Genomic DNA, 14,264 nt, shown 5'->3' on the forward strand with positions numbered 1-14,264 from the left:
ATACATACATAACTGCACATGCACAGATTGCTGCAGTGATTGACAGGTTGGCGAGGTGTAACATTATAATGTGCCACTGTTCTCTGATGAAGTAAACAGATATAATGGCCTGCACAGTTATTCAGGCTGTTGAATTGAGGGATATAGTGTACTGCATGGAGGGTAAATCCACTTCAAATCTGTCCATAACCATCGTTTAAAAAGTGCAGTGCTGGAGTCTATTTTATATCTACTGGTGGAAGCCCAGTCCAAGATACTAATGTGTGTAAAGTGAGACCTCCTCAAGGGTAGGCTCCAAGCAGCATTTTGAGATGATGACACTTTAGTACAACATACCTAAAAGTTCAATTTGTCTTAGGCTACTTGACTTCACTGTCTCTGTCTGACTGTAGTTTGACTTCAATCTCTCTCTGTATATGTCTGACTGTATTTTGACTTCACTGTCTCTGTATATGTCTGGATGTATTTTGACTTCACTCTCTCTGTGTATGTCTGACTGTATTTTGACTTCACTCTCTCTGTATATGTCTGACTGTAGTTTGACTTCAATCTCTCTGTATATGTCTGGATGTATTTTGACTTCACTCTCTCTGTATATGTCTGGATGTATTTTGACTTCACTCTCTCTGTATATGTCTGGATGTATTTTGACTTCACTCTCTCTGTATATGTCTGACTGTAGTTTGACTTCAATCTCTCTGTGTATGTCTGGATGTATTTTGACTTCACTCTCTCTGTATATGTCTGGATGTATTTTGACTTCACTCTCTCTGTATATGTCTGGCTGTATTTTGACTTCACTCTCTCTGTATATGTCTGGATGTATTTGGACTTCACTCTCTCTGTATATGTCTGGCTGTATTTTGACTTCACTCTCTCTGTATATGTCTTGCTGTATTTTTACTTCAGTCTCTCTGTATATGTCTAGCTGTATTTTGACTTCACTCTCTCTGTATATGTCTTGCTGTATTTTGACTTCACTCTCTTTGTATATGTCTAGCTGTATTTTGACTTCACTCTCTCTGTATATGTCTGACTGTATTTTGACTTCACTCTCTCTGTATATGTCTAGCTGTATTTTGACTTCACTCTCTCTGTATATGTCTGACTGTATTTTGACTTCGCTCTCTCTGTATATGTCTGACTGTATTTTGACTTCACTGTCTCTGTATATGTCTGACTGTATTTTGACTTCACTCTCTCTGTATATGTCTGACTGTAGTTTTCGGTGAGTGTGTGGCTGTTTTGTGTGTTGCCCCACAGTGTGGTGTGTGGTGTTGGGCAGCAGGAGGAGCCACAGAGCAGGAGTGTAATTGGGTGGACTCAACATGACCAAAACTTCTGTCCAACTTTGTTTAACTCTATATCATATTCTCTCCTCTAGTCTGCTCTACTACCCTGTTCTATATAGTTATTCTCTTTTTTCCACCCTGCACTCAGTTACACGTTCACAAGTCTGTCTTTCTTTCTTTCTTTCTTTCTTTCTTTCTTTCTTTCTTTCTTTCTTTCTTTCTTTCTTTCTTTCTTTCTTTCATATACTAGGGTTGGAAGCTTCACTTCCAAAATCTACTGATTACTTCCAGTTACATTAAAGCCATTGAAGTTCAAAGAACATTTACTTGCACTGACTATTACTTCAAGATGTGTTAACTCTGTGTCAATCATTTCACTAATGACTTTTCCTTCTGTGAAAGAGCCTCCCACTCTCCTGGCCCTGTCTTGGTGGTTGGGGTCGTTATGCTGACTGAGTTTTTCAGTATGTTTGTTCTGCTCTTTTAGTTTAATGTACAGTAGTCTCTCTGTTGTTGTTTAGTCCCTACTTTTAATTAATAGATTATTGCAAAAGCATGCACTGTAATCCCATTTGGAGGAAATATAATTCATATAGGCGACCTGGGAATTTATTCCCACTGACGCAAATGGTGTAGGGCTACATACCTGTAGATGGCATTCATTTGAAATTAATTTTGAAGGGGCCATCCGGGCCAAAATGTGTATACTTCTGTCTCTCTCTCTTTCTTTCTTTCTTTCTTTCTTTCTTTCTTTCTTTCTTTCTTTCTTTCTTTCTTTCTTTCTTTCTTTCTTTCTTTCAAGGAAATTCAATATTTTTGTTTCAAACTTTTTTCAAACTTTTTTTCTCTCCCCAAACTTTTCGTAGCGTCCCTCCCTCCCTCCTTCCTCCACGACAGAACAGGAGAGAGGGAGGAGAGAACAGAGCAGGAGGAGAGAGAGAGACAGACAGACAGACTCAGACAGACAGAGAAAGAGAGGGAGAGACAGAGAAAGAGAACGAGGGGGAGAGAGACAGACAGAGAGAGAGAGAGAGAGAGAGAGAGAGAGGATAGTTGAACTTTTCGAAGTTTCCGTTGTCTTTCATCTTGGAGCAGAGGACACGCTGCAGCGCTGGAGAGAATGAAGCACCGGCTCGTGCTTCTGACGGCGTTGCTATGGCAATGCTGCCACGCTCATCAGAGAGGTGAGTCCTGATTACTGATCGATTATAGACGGATGAGTCAATACACCAACAACTCTACAAGACTCTGCTAACTGACATCCACCAACAGGTTAGCTAGCTAAAATCACTCAGTGTGCTGCTAGTTTCCCTCGTGTGAGAGCAATGGACGGCTAACATTGAAGTGAACTTTTTGAGGACAGGATTGTTAAAGTCGTTGAGGTGTATTTTGTCAAACTAATAGACTCTATTGGTTCGTTTCAGGGTAGCTAGCTAGTACAAGGCGTTAAGATTTGTCCTCTCACTGTGTCACAAAGTTGTTGACTGACTTCCCAGTGTTTTCTGTGGTTTGCCATCAGAGGAGGCCACATGATGAAAAACACTTGGAAAACTTGTTGAAGTAAACAAGAAAATTAACACACGAGTGAGCTCACATGAGAAACAGAGAAATGATAGTTTGCTGTTGTTTTGATGATGGGGGGGGGGGGGGGGGGGGGCTTAAGAAACACTTCTGAATCATCTGCAGTCAAAAATACTGCTTAGAACAAACTGGAGAGGAGTAGCCTATCAGACAGATGCTTGTCAGTTGGATGTTTTGGTTATTCGACTAAAGGGTTATGTTATAACAAACAGAGCAGAAATAAACCATGTCATAATTGTAGCCTACATGGGAATAAATATAATAGTTGTTCTTTGACTTGGCTGGGCCTTCTGCTGTTACTGCTTAGCCAAGCCTATAATGATTAATATATAATAATGATTAGCCCGTGTTGTACAGTCCACTTCTTGCACTCATCATGATGTCTTCACAGATCTTTGTACACTGCTGCTGAGTGAGATAATGCTAAATGTATATGAAGAGAGCTCAGTGTGTCATTCACTATCTAGGCTTCAGTCTGTAAACCGACGTGTTATCTACTTTAAACCATTTATTTCCATGTTCATCATGTCCTAAGTGCATGTGACACTGTTTCATTTTGGAGCAAAACTCTTGTCTTGCAGTGAGTGTGAGGTCCTGTAGGCTTATCCTCTACCTTGTATGTAGGCCTATATTGTATCACCAATAGAGACAGTCGGCATGTGTGGGAAACGCCCACAAAATGTGCGCACGGGTGGGGTAAAACCGCCCATATATCTCAATGGGCTGACTCTCCAAAGGACGGTGCTGCGGGTCTAAACTACAGGTTTGGGGATTCTAGAGCAGAACACAAGACATCTGTTCAGATGTGCGTTTACTGCGGTGGTTAAATCCCCGATCCACGCCCTCAACAGTAAGGGTGCTTTCTCACTGGCTCCCCGGTACCGTTCCTGAGCACACTTGTACCCCAGTTTCGGAACATTTGACGAGTGTGAACGTTGCGTTGCGTTCCGATCCACGCCCGGGCGCGCAACAGCGAACCGTGACAGGATCCACTTGAAAAGGTGGTCTGGGGAGCGCTTTGGCGTGCCCGGGCACGGAACACTTGTGAGTGTGAAAGCCAACCGTTCCGAACCTCATAGACAACACACGGGCAAGGATACACTGCAGGCATAGTTGATGACGCAAGTGCACTCTGTTCTGTTTCTGAGCGTGGAAGAAATGTGAAATGTGAAAGCTGACCAGCGGGGGAGAGGGGAGGAACGGAATGGAACGAAAGCAATCGTTCCCATTGAGAAAGCAACCTAAGAAAGTAGCTGACTGGAAATGTTTGAATGTCCGGCCATTCAGCTGCCAGCTGGCACTTACCCATTCTCACTCCCAAGTCATCAAACACTGCCCACCTGGTCAGGAACCCTTGTCTTCATGTCCCGAAGAGAAAGGTCGCCCCCTGTCGTCAGAAAGCAATGATGCGGGGCGGGAAACGAGGCTGGCACAGTAGTCCTTGAATTGGAAGAAACGAGGCGGTCCCTCATGTGTAATGTGGGCTGGTGGAGAAGCACCAACGAGGAGTCAATTAAGCAATATCACACTCGAGGTCGTGCTGTTGTTGGCTAATATCAGCACTGCTGTGATTCGGTCGTAGGCACGAGGCCGCAGTGAAGAAGTGCGGAGTAGTGTCATGCCTGCAGCACTCTATGATAGGCTGTCAGTGTCATGCCTGCAGCACTCTATGATAGGCTGTCAGTGTCATGCCTGCAGCACTCTATGGTAGGCTGTCAGTGTCATGCCTGCAGCACTCTATGATAGGCTGTCAGTGTCATCCATGCAGCACTCTATTGTAGGCTGTCAGTGTCATCCCTGCAGCACTCTATGGTAGGCTGTCGGTGTCATGCCTGCAGCACTCTATTGTAGGCTGTCAGTGTCATCCCTGCAGCACTCTATGGTAGGCTGTCAGTGTCATCCCTGCATCACTCTATGGTAGGCTGTCAGTGTCATCCCTGCAGCACTCTATGGTAGGCTGTCAGTGTCATGCCTGCAGCACTCTATGGTAGGCTGTCAGTGTCATGCCTGCAGCACTCTACTGTAGGCTGTCAGTGTCATGCCTGCAGCACTCTACTGTAGGCTGTCAGTGTCATCCCTGCAGCACTCTATTGTAGGCTGTCAGTGTCATCCCTGCAGCACTCTATGGTAGGCTGTCAGTGTCATGCCTGCACTCTATGGTAGGCTGTCAGTGTCATGCCTGCACTCTATGGTAGGCTGTCAGTGTCATCCCTGCAGCACTCTGTGGTAGGCTGTCAGTGTCATGCCTGCAGCACTCTACTGTAGGCTGTCAGTGTCATGCCTGCAGCACTCTATGGTAGGCTGTCAGTGTCATGCCTGCAGCACTCTACTGTAGGCTGTCAGTGTCATGCCTGCAGCACTCTATGGTAGGCTGTCAGTGTCATGCCTGCACTCTATGGTAGGCTGTCAGTGTCATGCCTGCAGCACTCTATGGTAGGCTGTCAGTGTCATGCCTGCACTCTATGGTAGGCTGTCAGTGTCATGCCTGCAGCACTCTATGGTAGGCTGTCAGTGTCATGCCTGCACTCTATGGTAGGCTGTCAGTGTCATGCCTGCACTCTATTGTAGGCTGTCAGTGTCATCCCTGCAGCACTCTATGGTAGGCTGTCAGTGTCATGCCTGCACTCTATGGTAGGCTGTCAGTGTCATGCCTGCAGCACTCTATGGTAGGCTGTCAGTGTCATCCCTGCATCACTCTATGGTAGGCTGTCAGTGTCATCCCTGCAGCACTCTATGGTAGGCTGTCAGTGTCATGCCTGCAGCACTCTATGGTAGGCTGTCAGTGTCATGCCTGCAGCACTCTACTGTAGGCTGTCAGTGTCATGCCTGCAGCACTCTACTGTAGGCTGTCAGTGTCATCCCTGCAGCACTCTATTGTAGGCTGTCAGTGTCATCCCTGCAGCACTCTATGGTAGGCTGTCAGTGTCATGCCTGCACTCTATGGTAGGCTGTCAGTGTCATGCCTGCACTCTATGGTAGGCTGTCAGTGTCATCCCTGCAGCACTCTGTGGTAGGCTGTCAGTGTCATGCCTGCAGCACTCTACTGTAGGCTGTCAGTGTCATGCCTGCAGCACTCTATGGTAGGCTGTCAGTGTCATGCCTGCAGCACTCTACTGTAGGCTGTCAGTGTCATGCCTGCAGCACTCTATGGTAGGCTGTCAGTGTCATGCCTGCACTCTATGGTAGGCTGTCAGTGTCATGCCTGCAGCACTCTATGGTAGGCTGTCAGTGTCATGCCTGCACTCTATGGTAGGCTGTCAGTGTCATGCCTGCAGCACTCTATGGTAGGCTGTCAGTGTCATGCCTGCACTCTATTGTAGGCTGTCAGTGTCATCCCTGCAGCACTCTATGGTAGGCTGTCAGTGTCATGCCTGCAGCACTCTATGGTAGGCTGTCAGTGTCATGCCTGCAGCACTCTATGGTAGGCTGTCAGTGTCATGCCTGCAGCACTCTACTGTAGGCTGTCAGTGTCATGCCTGCAGCACTCTATGGTAGGCTGTCAGTGTCATGCCTGCACTCTATGGTAGGCTGTCAGTGTCATCCCTGCAGCACTCTATGGTAGGCTGTCAGTGTCATGCCTGCAGCACTCTATGGTAGGCTGTCAGTGTCATGCCTGCAGCACTCTACTGTAGGCTGTCAGTGTCATGCCTGCAGCACTCTACTGTAGGCTGTCAGTGTCATCCCTGCAGCACTCTATTGTAGGCTGTCAGTGTCATGCCTGCAGCACTCTACTGTAGGCTGTCAGTGTCATCCCTGCAGCACTCTATTGTAGGCTGTCAGTGTCATGCCTGCAGCACTCTATTGTAGGCTGTCAGTGTCATCCCTGCAGCACTCTGTGGTAGGCTGTCAGTGTCATGCCTGCAGCACTCTACTGTAGGCTGTCAGTGTCATGCCTGCAGCACTCTATGGTAGGCTGTCAGTGTCATGCCTGCACTCTATGGTAGGCTGTCAGTGTCATGCCTGCAGCACTCTATGGTAGGCTGTCAGTGTCATGCCTGCACTCTATGGTAGGCTGTCAGTGTCATGCCTGCAGCACTCTATGGTAGGCTGTCAGTGTCATGCCTGCACTCTATGGTAGGCTGTCAGTGTCATGCCTGCACTCTATTGTAGGCTGTCAGTGTCATGCCTGCAGCACTCTATGGTAGGCTGTCAGTGTCATGCCTGCAGCACTCTATGGTAGGCTGTCAGTGTCATGCCTGCAGCACTCTACTGTAGGCTGTCAGTGTCATGCCTGCAGCACTCTATGGTAGGCTGTCAGTGTCATGCCTGCACTCTATGGTAGGCTGTCAGTGTCATCCCTGCAGCACTCTATGGTAGGCTGTCAGTGTCATGCCTGCACTCTATGGTAGGCTGTCAGTGTCATCCCTGCAGCACTCTATGGTAGGCTGTCAGTGTCATGCCTGCAGCACTCTATGGTAGGCTGTCAGTGTCATGCCTGCACTCTATGGTAGGCTGTCAGTGTCATCCCTGCAGCACTCTATGGTAGGCTGTCAGTGTCATGCCTGCAGCACTCTATGGTAGGCTGTCAGTGTCATGCCTGCAGCACTCTACTGTAGGCTGTCAGTGTCATGCCTGCAGCACTCTACTGTAGGCTGTCAGTGTCATGCCTGCAGCACTCTACTGTAGGCTGTCAGTGTCATGCCTGCAGCACTCTATTGTAGGCTGTCAGTGTCATGCCTGCAGCACTCTAGTGTAGGCTGTCAGTGTCATCCCTGCAGCACTCTATTGTAGGCTGTCAGTGTCATCCCTGCAGCACTCTATTGTAGGCTGTCAGTGTCATCCCTGCAGCACTCTATGGTAGGCTGTCAGTGTCATGCCTGCAGCACTCTATGGTAGGCTGTCAGTGTCATGCCTGCACTCTATGGTAGGCTGTCAGTGTCATGCCTGCACTCTATGGTAGGCTGTCAGTGTCATCCCTGCAGCACTCTGTGGTAGGCTGTCAGTGTCATGCCTGCAGCACTCTACTGTAGGCTGTCAGTGTCATGCCTGCAGCACTCTATGGTAGGCTGTCAGTGTCATGCCTGCAGCACTCTACTGTAGGCTGTCAGTGTCATGCCTGCAGCACTCTATGGTAGGCTGTCAGTGTCATCCCTGCAGCACTCTATGGTAGGCTGTCAGTGTCATCCCTGCAGCACTCTATGGTAGGCTGTCAGTGTCATCCCTGCAGCACTCTATGGTAGGCTGTCAGTGTCATCCCTGCAGCACTCTATGGTAGGCTGTCAGTGTCATGCCTGCACTCTATGGTAGGCTGTCAGTGTCATGCCTGCACTCTATTGTAGGCTGTCAGTGTCATCCCTGCAGCACTCTACTGTAGGCTGTCAGTGTCATGCCTGCACTCTATGGTAGGCTGTCAGTGTCATGCCTGCACTCTATGGTAGGCTGTCAGTGTCATCCCTGCAGCACTCTATGGTAGGCTGTCAGTGTCATCCCTGCAGCACTCTATGATAGGCTGTCAGTGTCATGCCTGCAGCACTCTATTGTAGGCTGTCAGTGTCATCCCTGCAGCACTCTATGGTAGGCTGTCAGTGTCATGCCTGCAGCACTCTATGGTAGGCTGTCAGTGTCATGCCTGCAGCACTCTACTGTAGGCTGTCAGTGTCATGCCTGCAGCACTCTACTGTAGGCTGTCAGTGTCATGCCTGCAGCACTCTACTGTAGGCTGTCAGTGTCATGCCTGCAGCACTCTATTGTAGGCTGTCAGTGTCATGCCTGCAGCACTCTAGTGTAGGCTGTCAGTGTCATCCCTGCAGCACTCTATTGTAGGCTGTCAGTGTCATCCCTGCAGCACTCTATTGTAGGCTGTCAGTGTCATCCCTGCAGCACTCTATGGTAGGCTGTCAGTGTCATGCCTGCAGCACTCTATGGTAGGCTGTCAGTGTCATGCCTGCACTCTATGGTAGGCTGTCAGTGTCATGCCTGCACTCTATGGTAGGCTGTCAGTGTCATCCCTGCAGCACTCTGTGGTAGGCTGTCAGTGTCATGCCTGCAGCACTCTACTGTAGGCTGTCAGTGTCATGCCTGCAGCACTCTATGGTAGGCTGTCAGTGTCATGCCTGCAGCACTCTACTGTAGGCTGTCAGTGTCATGCCTGCAGCACTCTATGGTAGGCTGTCAGTGTCATCCCTGCAGCACTCTATGGTAGGCTGTCAGTGTCATCCCTGCAGCACTCTATGGTAGGCTGTCAGTGTCATCCCTGCAGCACTCTATGGTAGGCTGTCAGTGTCATCCCTGCAGCACTCTATGGTAGGCTGTCAGTGTCATGCCTGCACTCTATGGTAGGCTGTCAGTGTCATGCCTGCACTCTATTGTAGGCTGTCAGTGTCATCCCTGCAGCACTCTACTGTAGGCTGTCAGTGTCATGCCTGCACTCTATGGTAGGCTGTCAGTGTCATGCCTGCACTCTATGGTAGGCTGTCAGTGTCATCCCTGCAGCACTCTATGGTAGGCTGTCAGTGTCATCCCTGCAGCACTCTATGATAGGCTGTCAGTGTCATGCCTGCACTCTATTGTAGGCTGTCAGTGTCATCCCTGCAGCACTCTATGGTAGGCTGTCAGTGTCATCCCTGCAGCACTCTATGGTAGGCTATGCAAAAGTGGCTGATTTTGTGTCTGTGTTCTCATGACTTACCCAATGGGACAACCTCACAAACCTTGGTGTATTCCTTAAAAGAGCATAAGTCATAACATGAGCAAGAAACAATCATATCATGAAGGTTAACAGGCAGTTAAGCCTTTAGCAGGGATGGGGATGGACAATTGGTGCTAAATCAGGATAACATGGTGGGCTGTACGAGTCAAAAGAATGAAAAATAGTGATGTTAGAATTGTCCTTTCTACATAACCACAGAAGAACGCCATCAAATAGGACATTTACAAGTTGAGTTCAGTGGAAAATAAATACTTACAATGCTGTAAGCTCAAGTACGTTAGATGTGCTTCCAGCATAGTTTAAATGTGCACGTGTGTGTGTGTGTGTGTGTGTGTGTGTGTGTGTGTGTGTGTGTGTGTGTGTGTGTGTGTGTTGGAGACTTTCATTTGAAAAATGAAACAAATCTAGCTCTCGGCATGCTTTTTTCTATTTATCCTCTTCAGAACATCTCCAGCTACTGTTTAACCCAGGAGAGCTCTGGACCCCCTGTGGAGGGCAGGGCGGCTGTTGGCAGGGTGTGCGTGTTTCTGCATACTGTGTGTGTGTGTGTGTGTGTGTGTGTGTGTGTGTGTGTGTGTGTGTGCGCGCGCGTGTGCGTGCGTCCGTGCGTGTGTGTGTGTGTGTGTGTGATGGAGAGAGAAAGCGAGAGGGAGAAGGTGAGAGGGGCCATCTGCGTGAGGAGCCTCATTACCAGGCGTGTCAACCAGTCATGCTCTCTATCAGCGACGGAGCGACAGAGAGACACCAGGAGATAATCAGAGAGAGAGAGAGAGCAGGGGGCTGAAATAGAGAAGGGAGAGGATGGGGGAGCGTTCAATATAGGCACTGGGAGAGACATGAGAGAGGGGAGGGGTGGAGCCATGGATGTATTAAAAGAAACGGGTGGAACAGGTAGATGAAGACAAGGAGGACATGAGACAGAGAAGGAGGTTGAACATGTGAGGTAATGAGGAAGAGGACGAGGCTATCCTCGTATTGTTTTGCAAGAGATGGTGTCTCGCTTTAGAAAGGTTGAATGGGAAAGGCAACTTTTCCATGCACTTTAATTAATATTGCAAAATCTACCCAATCTAATCAACAACACTAATATTTTGCAGGCTTGGGAAGTAACTGATTACATGTAATCCGGTTACTGGAATCAGGATACAAAAATAAGGTAACTGTAATCCCTTACAGTCACAGAAGAAAAGATGTAATCTAGATTACAGTTACATTTACTAAACATTAGGATTACTAACAGGATTGCAATTTAAAATCGATGTATTGTATATTTGATTTATTGTACAGTATATTGTGTATTTATCCAAGTGGCTGTGCACCAGTTTACCCAGAAAAGAAATGACTGGAAACCAGATAATATCAGTGCACTGTAATCCGAAGATGGAAATATTATTATTGTATTGTATTAATATTATTAATGAGAAATAGGCGGCTGATAGATTGACTGAAAGCCTACTGTAACACACAAGTCTGAAATGAGGATCACAGAGCTGTTTTTTCTTTGGGAAAATGTCCTCCTGGAGCATGCCGATAGTCAAATGCAGGAAATTTGTTCAAAAGTAATGGAAAATAATCAGGTACATTACTATAATATTGTGATACTTGGATTACGTTACTGAATAAAATTTGAACAGGTAATTAGTAATTGTATTGGATTAGATTTTTAAAGGAACCCTCCCAACCCTCTATTTCTGCCACAGTATTATTTGATTCTTGTAAAAAAAAATATATATCTTGATGTGGGGCTGTGGTCCTCCTTGCAGTAAGTATACTATGACATTCAAATGAGCATCAATATGATGTGCAAGACTCTAAGATCCGAGACAAACTATTGCTAAAAGATGGTAAATGTCAAGAATGCGCGGAAATCATCTGGGAAAATCTGAAAAGTTCTGAACAGTTCCCCCAAAAGTTGACTTGTTGGAGTTGTGAGTGAATTAATGCAAATGTAACCAGACTGATTTGCATGGTTATGATATGCCAAGTCACTCGAGACAACAGTGTGTCAAGAATCCAGAAAAGGCTTGTAAACCAACTGAGAAATCAACATTTCTTATTTAGCCAAATCCATCTGACTTATTCATAATTTCACTGTCCCGCAGAAAGCTGACTTTATCTTCAAAAGAAAAGGCAAAATGTGAGAGAAAACGTATTGAAGTCAATTGCATCCGTGGTGCGGCTTGATCCTATAGGGTCTTCAGACATCTTCTCCATGGGACGGTCTGTGGGGGAAAACAGAAAGAGGTTAATTTGGAGATAGATGTCTTCCTCAGAGCGAGGCAGATGTGTCTGTACGAGTATGCTAATGTGGATTTAGCCAAGCTGGGTTGAATGTGATGGGATATGCTGTGAATCCAGAACAGGTTTCTCTCTATGCCATCAGAGAAATCAACATTTTTATGAGGTGAATTCATGGAGCCGTCATTATGTTCCTAAAATATGTTGATGTCAGTCTGCTATGTTAATGTGAACGCAGCCAAGCAGCTGAAGGGATTTGACAGAATACTCCAGGGGAAGAGCTGTTGGACTTTCTCAGCCCGGGGCCCAAATCCACAGAATAGGAAGGAAGGAAGTCAGGAGGGATGAAGGGAAGGAAGGAAAGAAAAGAGGGAGGAGGAGTGGAACTCATCCAGCAAGTGGGAGGAAGGAGTTGGTCTAAAGGCCCAGACCAGCAGCCTGTTGCACCAGCTGAACGTAAGTTCTGTCTTAAGTTAGGGTGTAAAGTCCACACTAACTGCTACGTTCAAACTACAGTTAGTTTGACACTAAAGTTGTGTCTTTGTTGAGTTGCACCACGGAGACGTAAGATACATCTTAACTAGTAGTCCTTAAACCTCACACTAGCCAAAATAGTGTCGCAGAAAATGACGTGTACAGTATCTGTGACCAATCAGTGAAAAGCACGGTGGAAACGGTGTTTATTTACCGTTGTTTAAGTAAGTGGAGTGAAAACAGGACATGTTGCCCCCCGCAAATTACTATATTTCATCAACACTAACCAAATGAGAACGTTATTGAGTAACGTTCGTTTAGGTTCATGTCATGATACTGTTAACATTTATCTGTGAGCTCTTCATCAGTATTGTAGGCTAATTTACCACCATCCTGCCTCACTAAATTGTTGCGGTTATTTTAATTTGTATGCAGTGCTGCAGCTTGTGGGAAACAAAATCGTGAGTCATAAATATCAAAGGGTGTAATAATTTATCACGGAGAACACGTTACCGACGCAAAACAACGATGCGCCACGCTGCCAATGCAATTCGTGCCAACTGCTATTTTACGGAGGACTTTACACCTAGTAAGATGTAGGTGTAAATTTTAAGTTCTAACTTATGCCTACGTTGTAACTATTTCACTTGGTGCAACCCAAATATTTTTAGTAGTGCGTAAACTCGGACTTAGTGAGACTTTACGTTCAAACTAGCTTACGTTCCAACTTACGCACAGCTGGTGCAACCCACTGCAGACCTTTAATATAGATACGCCCTGTTCCAAACCGCTCTCTATTACACAAATAGAGGACTATATAGTGTGTTCGCCATTTTTAATAGTGTCCGAATTCTCGACTGTTAATTTGATTCACTATATAGTCCACTGTAAAATACCCACTATGCACTGCAATTTCTAGTCAACGGTGAATGTACACTACATTTTCTCCCATCTACCACAATGCAATGCGGTCGTGTTTACCAAGAGTGAGGTAGCGTCCAAAACTCGTTTTTATCGTTCCCCATATAGTTCACTTATAAACACCACATGGGGAATAGTGAGTGAGTGAATGAGTGAAGCATTCCGAACACGCAACACGGTGATAGAGACACCATATAGTCCAATTATGATAAACACCACATGGGGAGTAGTGAGTGAGTGAGTGAGTGAGTGAGTAAACCTCTCCGATCACCGCAATAGAGACACCCCACTCCAGGCTCCGCCCACTCCAGGTTCCGCCAATAATAAGACATTAATTATGGGAGCTGGAGCTGTGTGTGTGTGTGTGTGTGTGTGTGTGTGTGTGTGTTTGTACGATGATTTCGTCACGTCATCGGTAGTCTCTCCCCAGACTCAAATATTACGTTGAATCGCTGTGCTCCGCATACCACTGCTGGTTTTTGAAGGCGGTTGAAATTGAATGAGTGACAGGTCGTAGCACCGATGAGAGAGCGGTTCGAAAAATGGGCTGCGCCTCCCGTGTTGTCTGATCGCAAAGTCCTTACTGATTGGGGAGGACTGAATCCACCACTGCCATATCACTGGCCAAGTGAACAGTTCCCTCCCATAACCAGCCAGCTGAGGGAAAGTGTCCCAGACCCAGAGAGAGATCTGCAGCATGCAGTAATGTAGTGTGTCAGCGTAAGAACTCTCATGGGTCTGGCGTTGAGACTACGTCATCGGTATCTTCCGATAAAGGCTTTAAAATGAAATATCAGCATCAACCAATCAACCAAACAATAACAGTGAGACCCCAGTCGGGTATCCATAAAGTAAGCAAGAGTCTATGCTTTAACCGTCCATTCTGTAGGTTCATAGAGACAAGACACACGCTGCTGCTGTTTAAAGTACTAACGTTAGCATGGACGCTCACAGTCATACACAGTCAACACTGGCTGCATCACAACTCATGGCTACATCTGACTCGAGACAACTTTTCAGACGCCCGTGGAGACAATCTTTCTCAAAAGAAACTAACGTTAGCGACACATCTGGAGACTTTTTCTGACATGGGATTAACAATACCAGCA

General features: G+C 46.5%; 1 protein-coding gene across 1 annotated transcript in view; it reads left to right on the forward strand.

Annotated features, from left to right (window-relative positions):
- Positions 1–2,412: 2,412 nt before the first annotated feature.
- lama2 (laminin, alpha 2) overlaps positions 2,413–14,264 on the forward strand; it is a gene marked incomplete at its 5' end in the record, with an annotated part of 265,649 nt that continues 253,797 nt past the window's right edge. Inside the window, 1 exon segment of the mRNA XM_083643211.1 lies at positions 2,413–2,476. Coding sequence (XP_083499337.1) covers positions 2,413–2,476 — 64 coding nt within the window.

This window comes from Poromitra crassiceps (genome assembly GCF_964638095.1).
Source record: "Poromitra crassiceps genome assembly, chromosome: 9".
NCBI lineage: Eukaryota > Metazoa > Chordata > Actinopteri > Beryciformes > Melamphaidae > Poromitra > Poromitra crassiceps.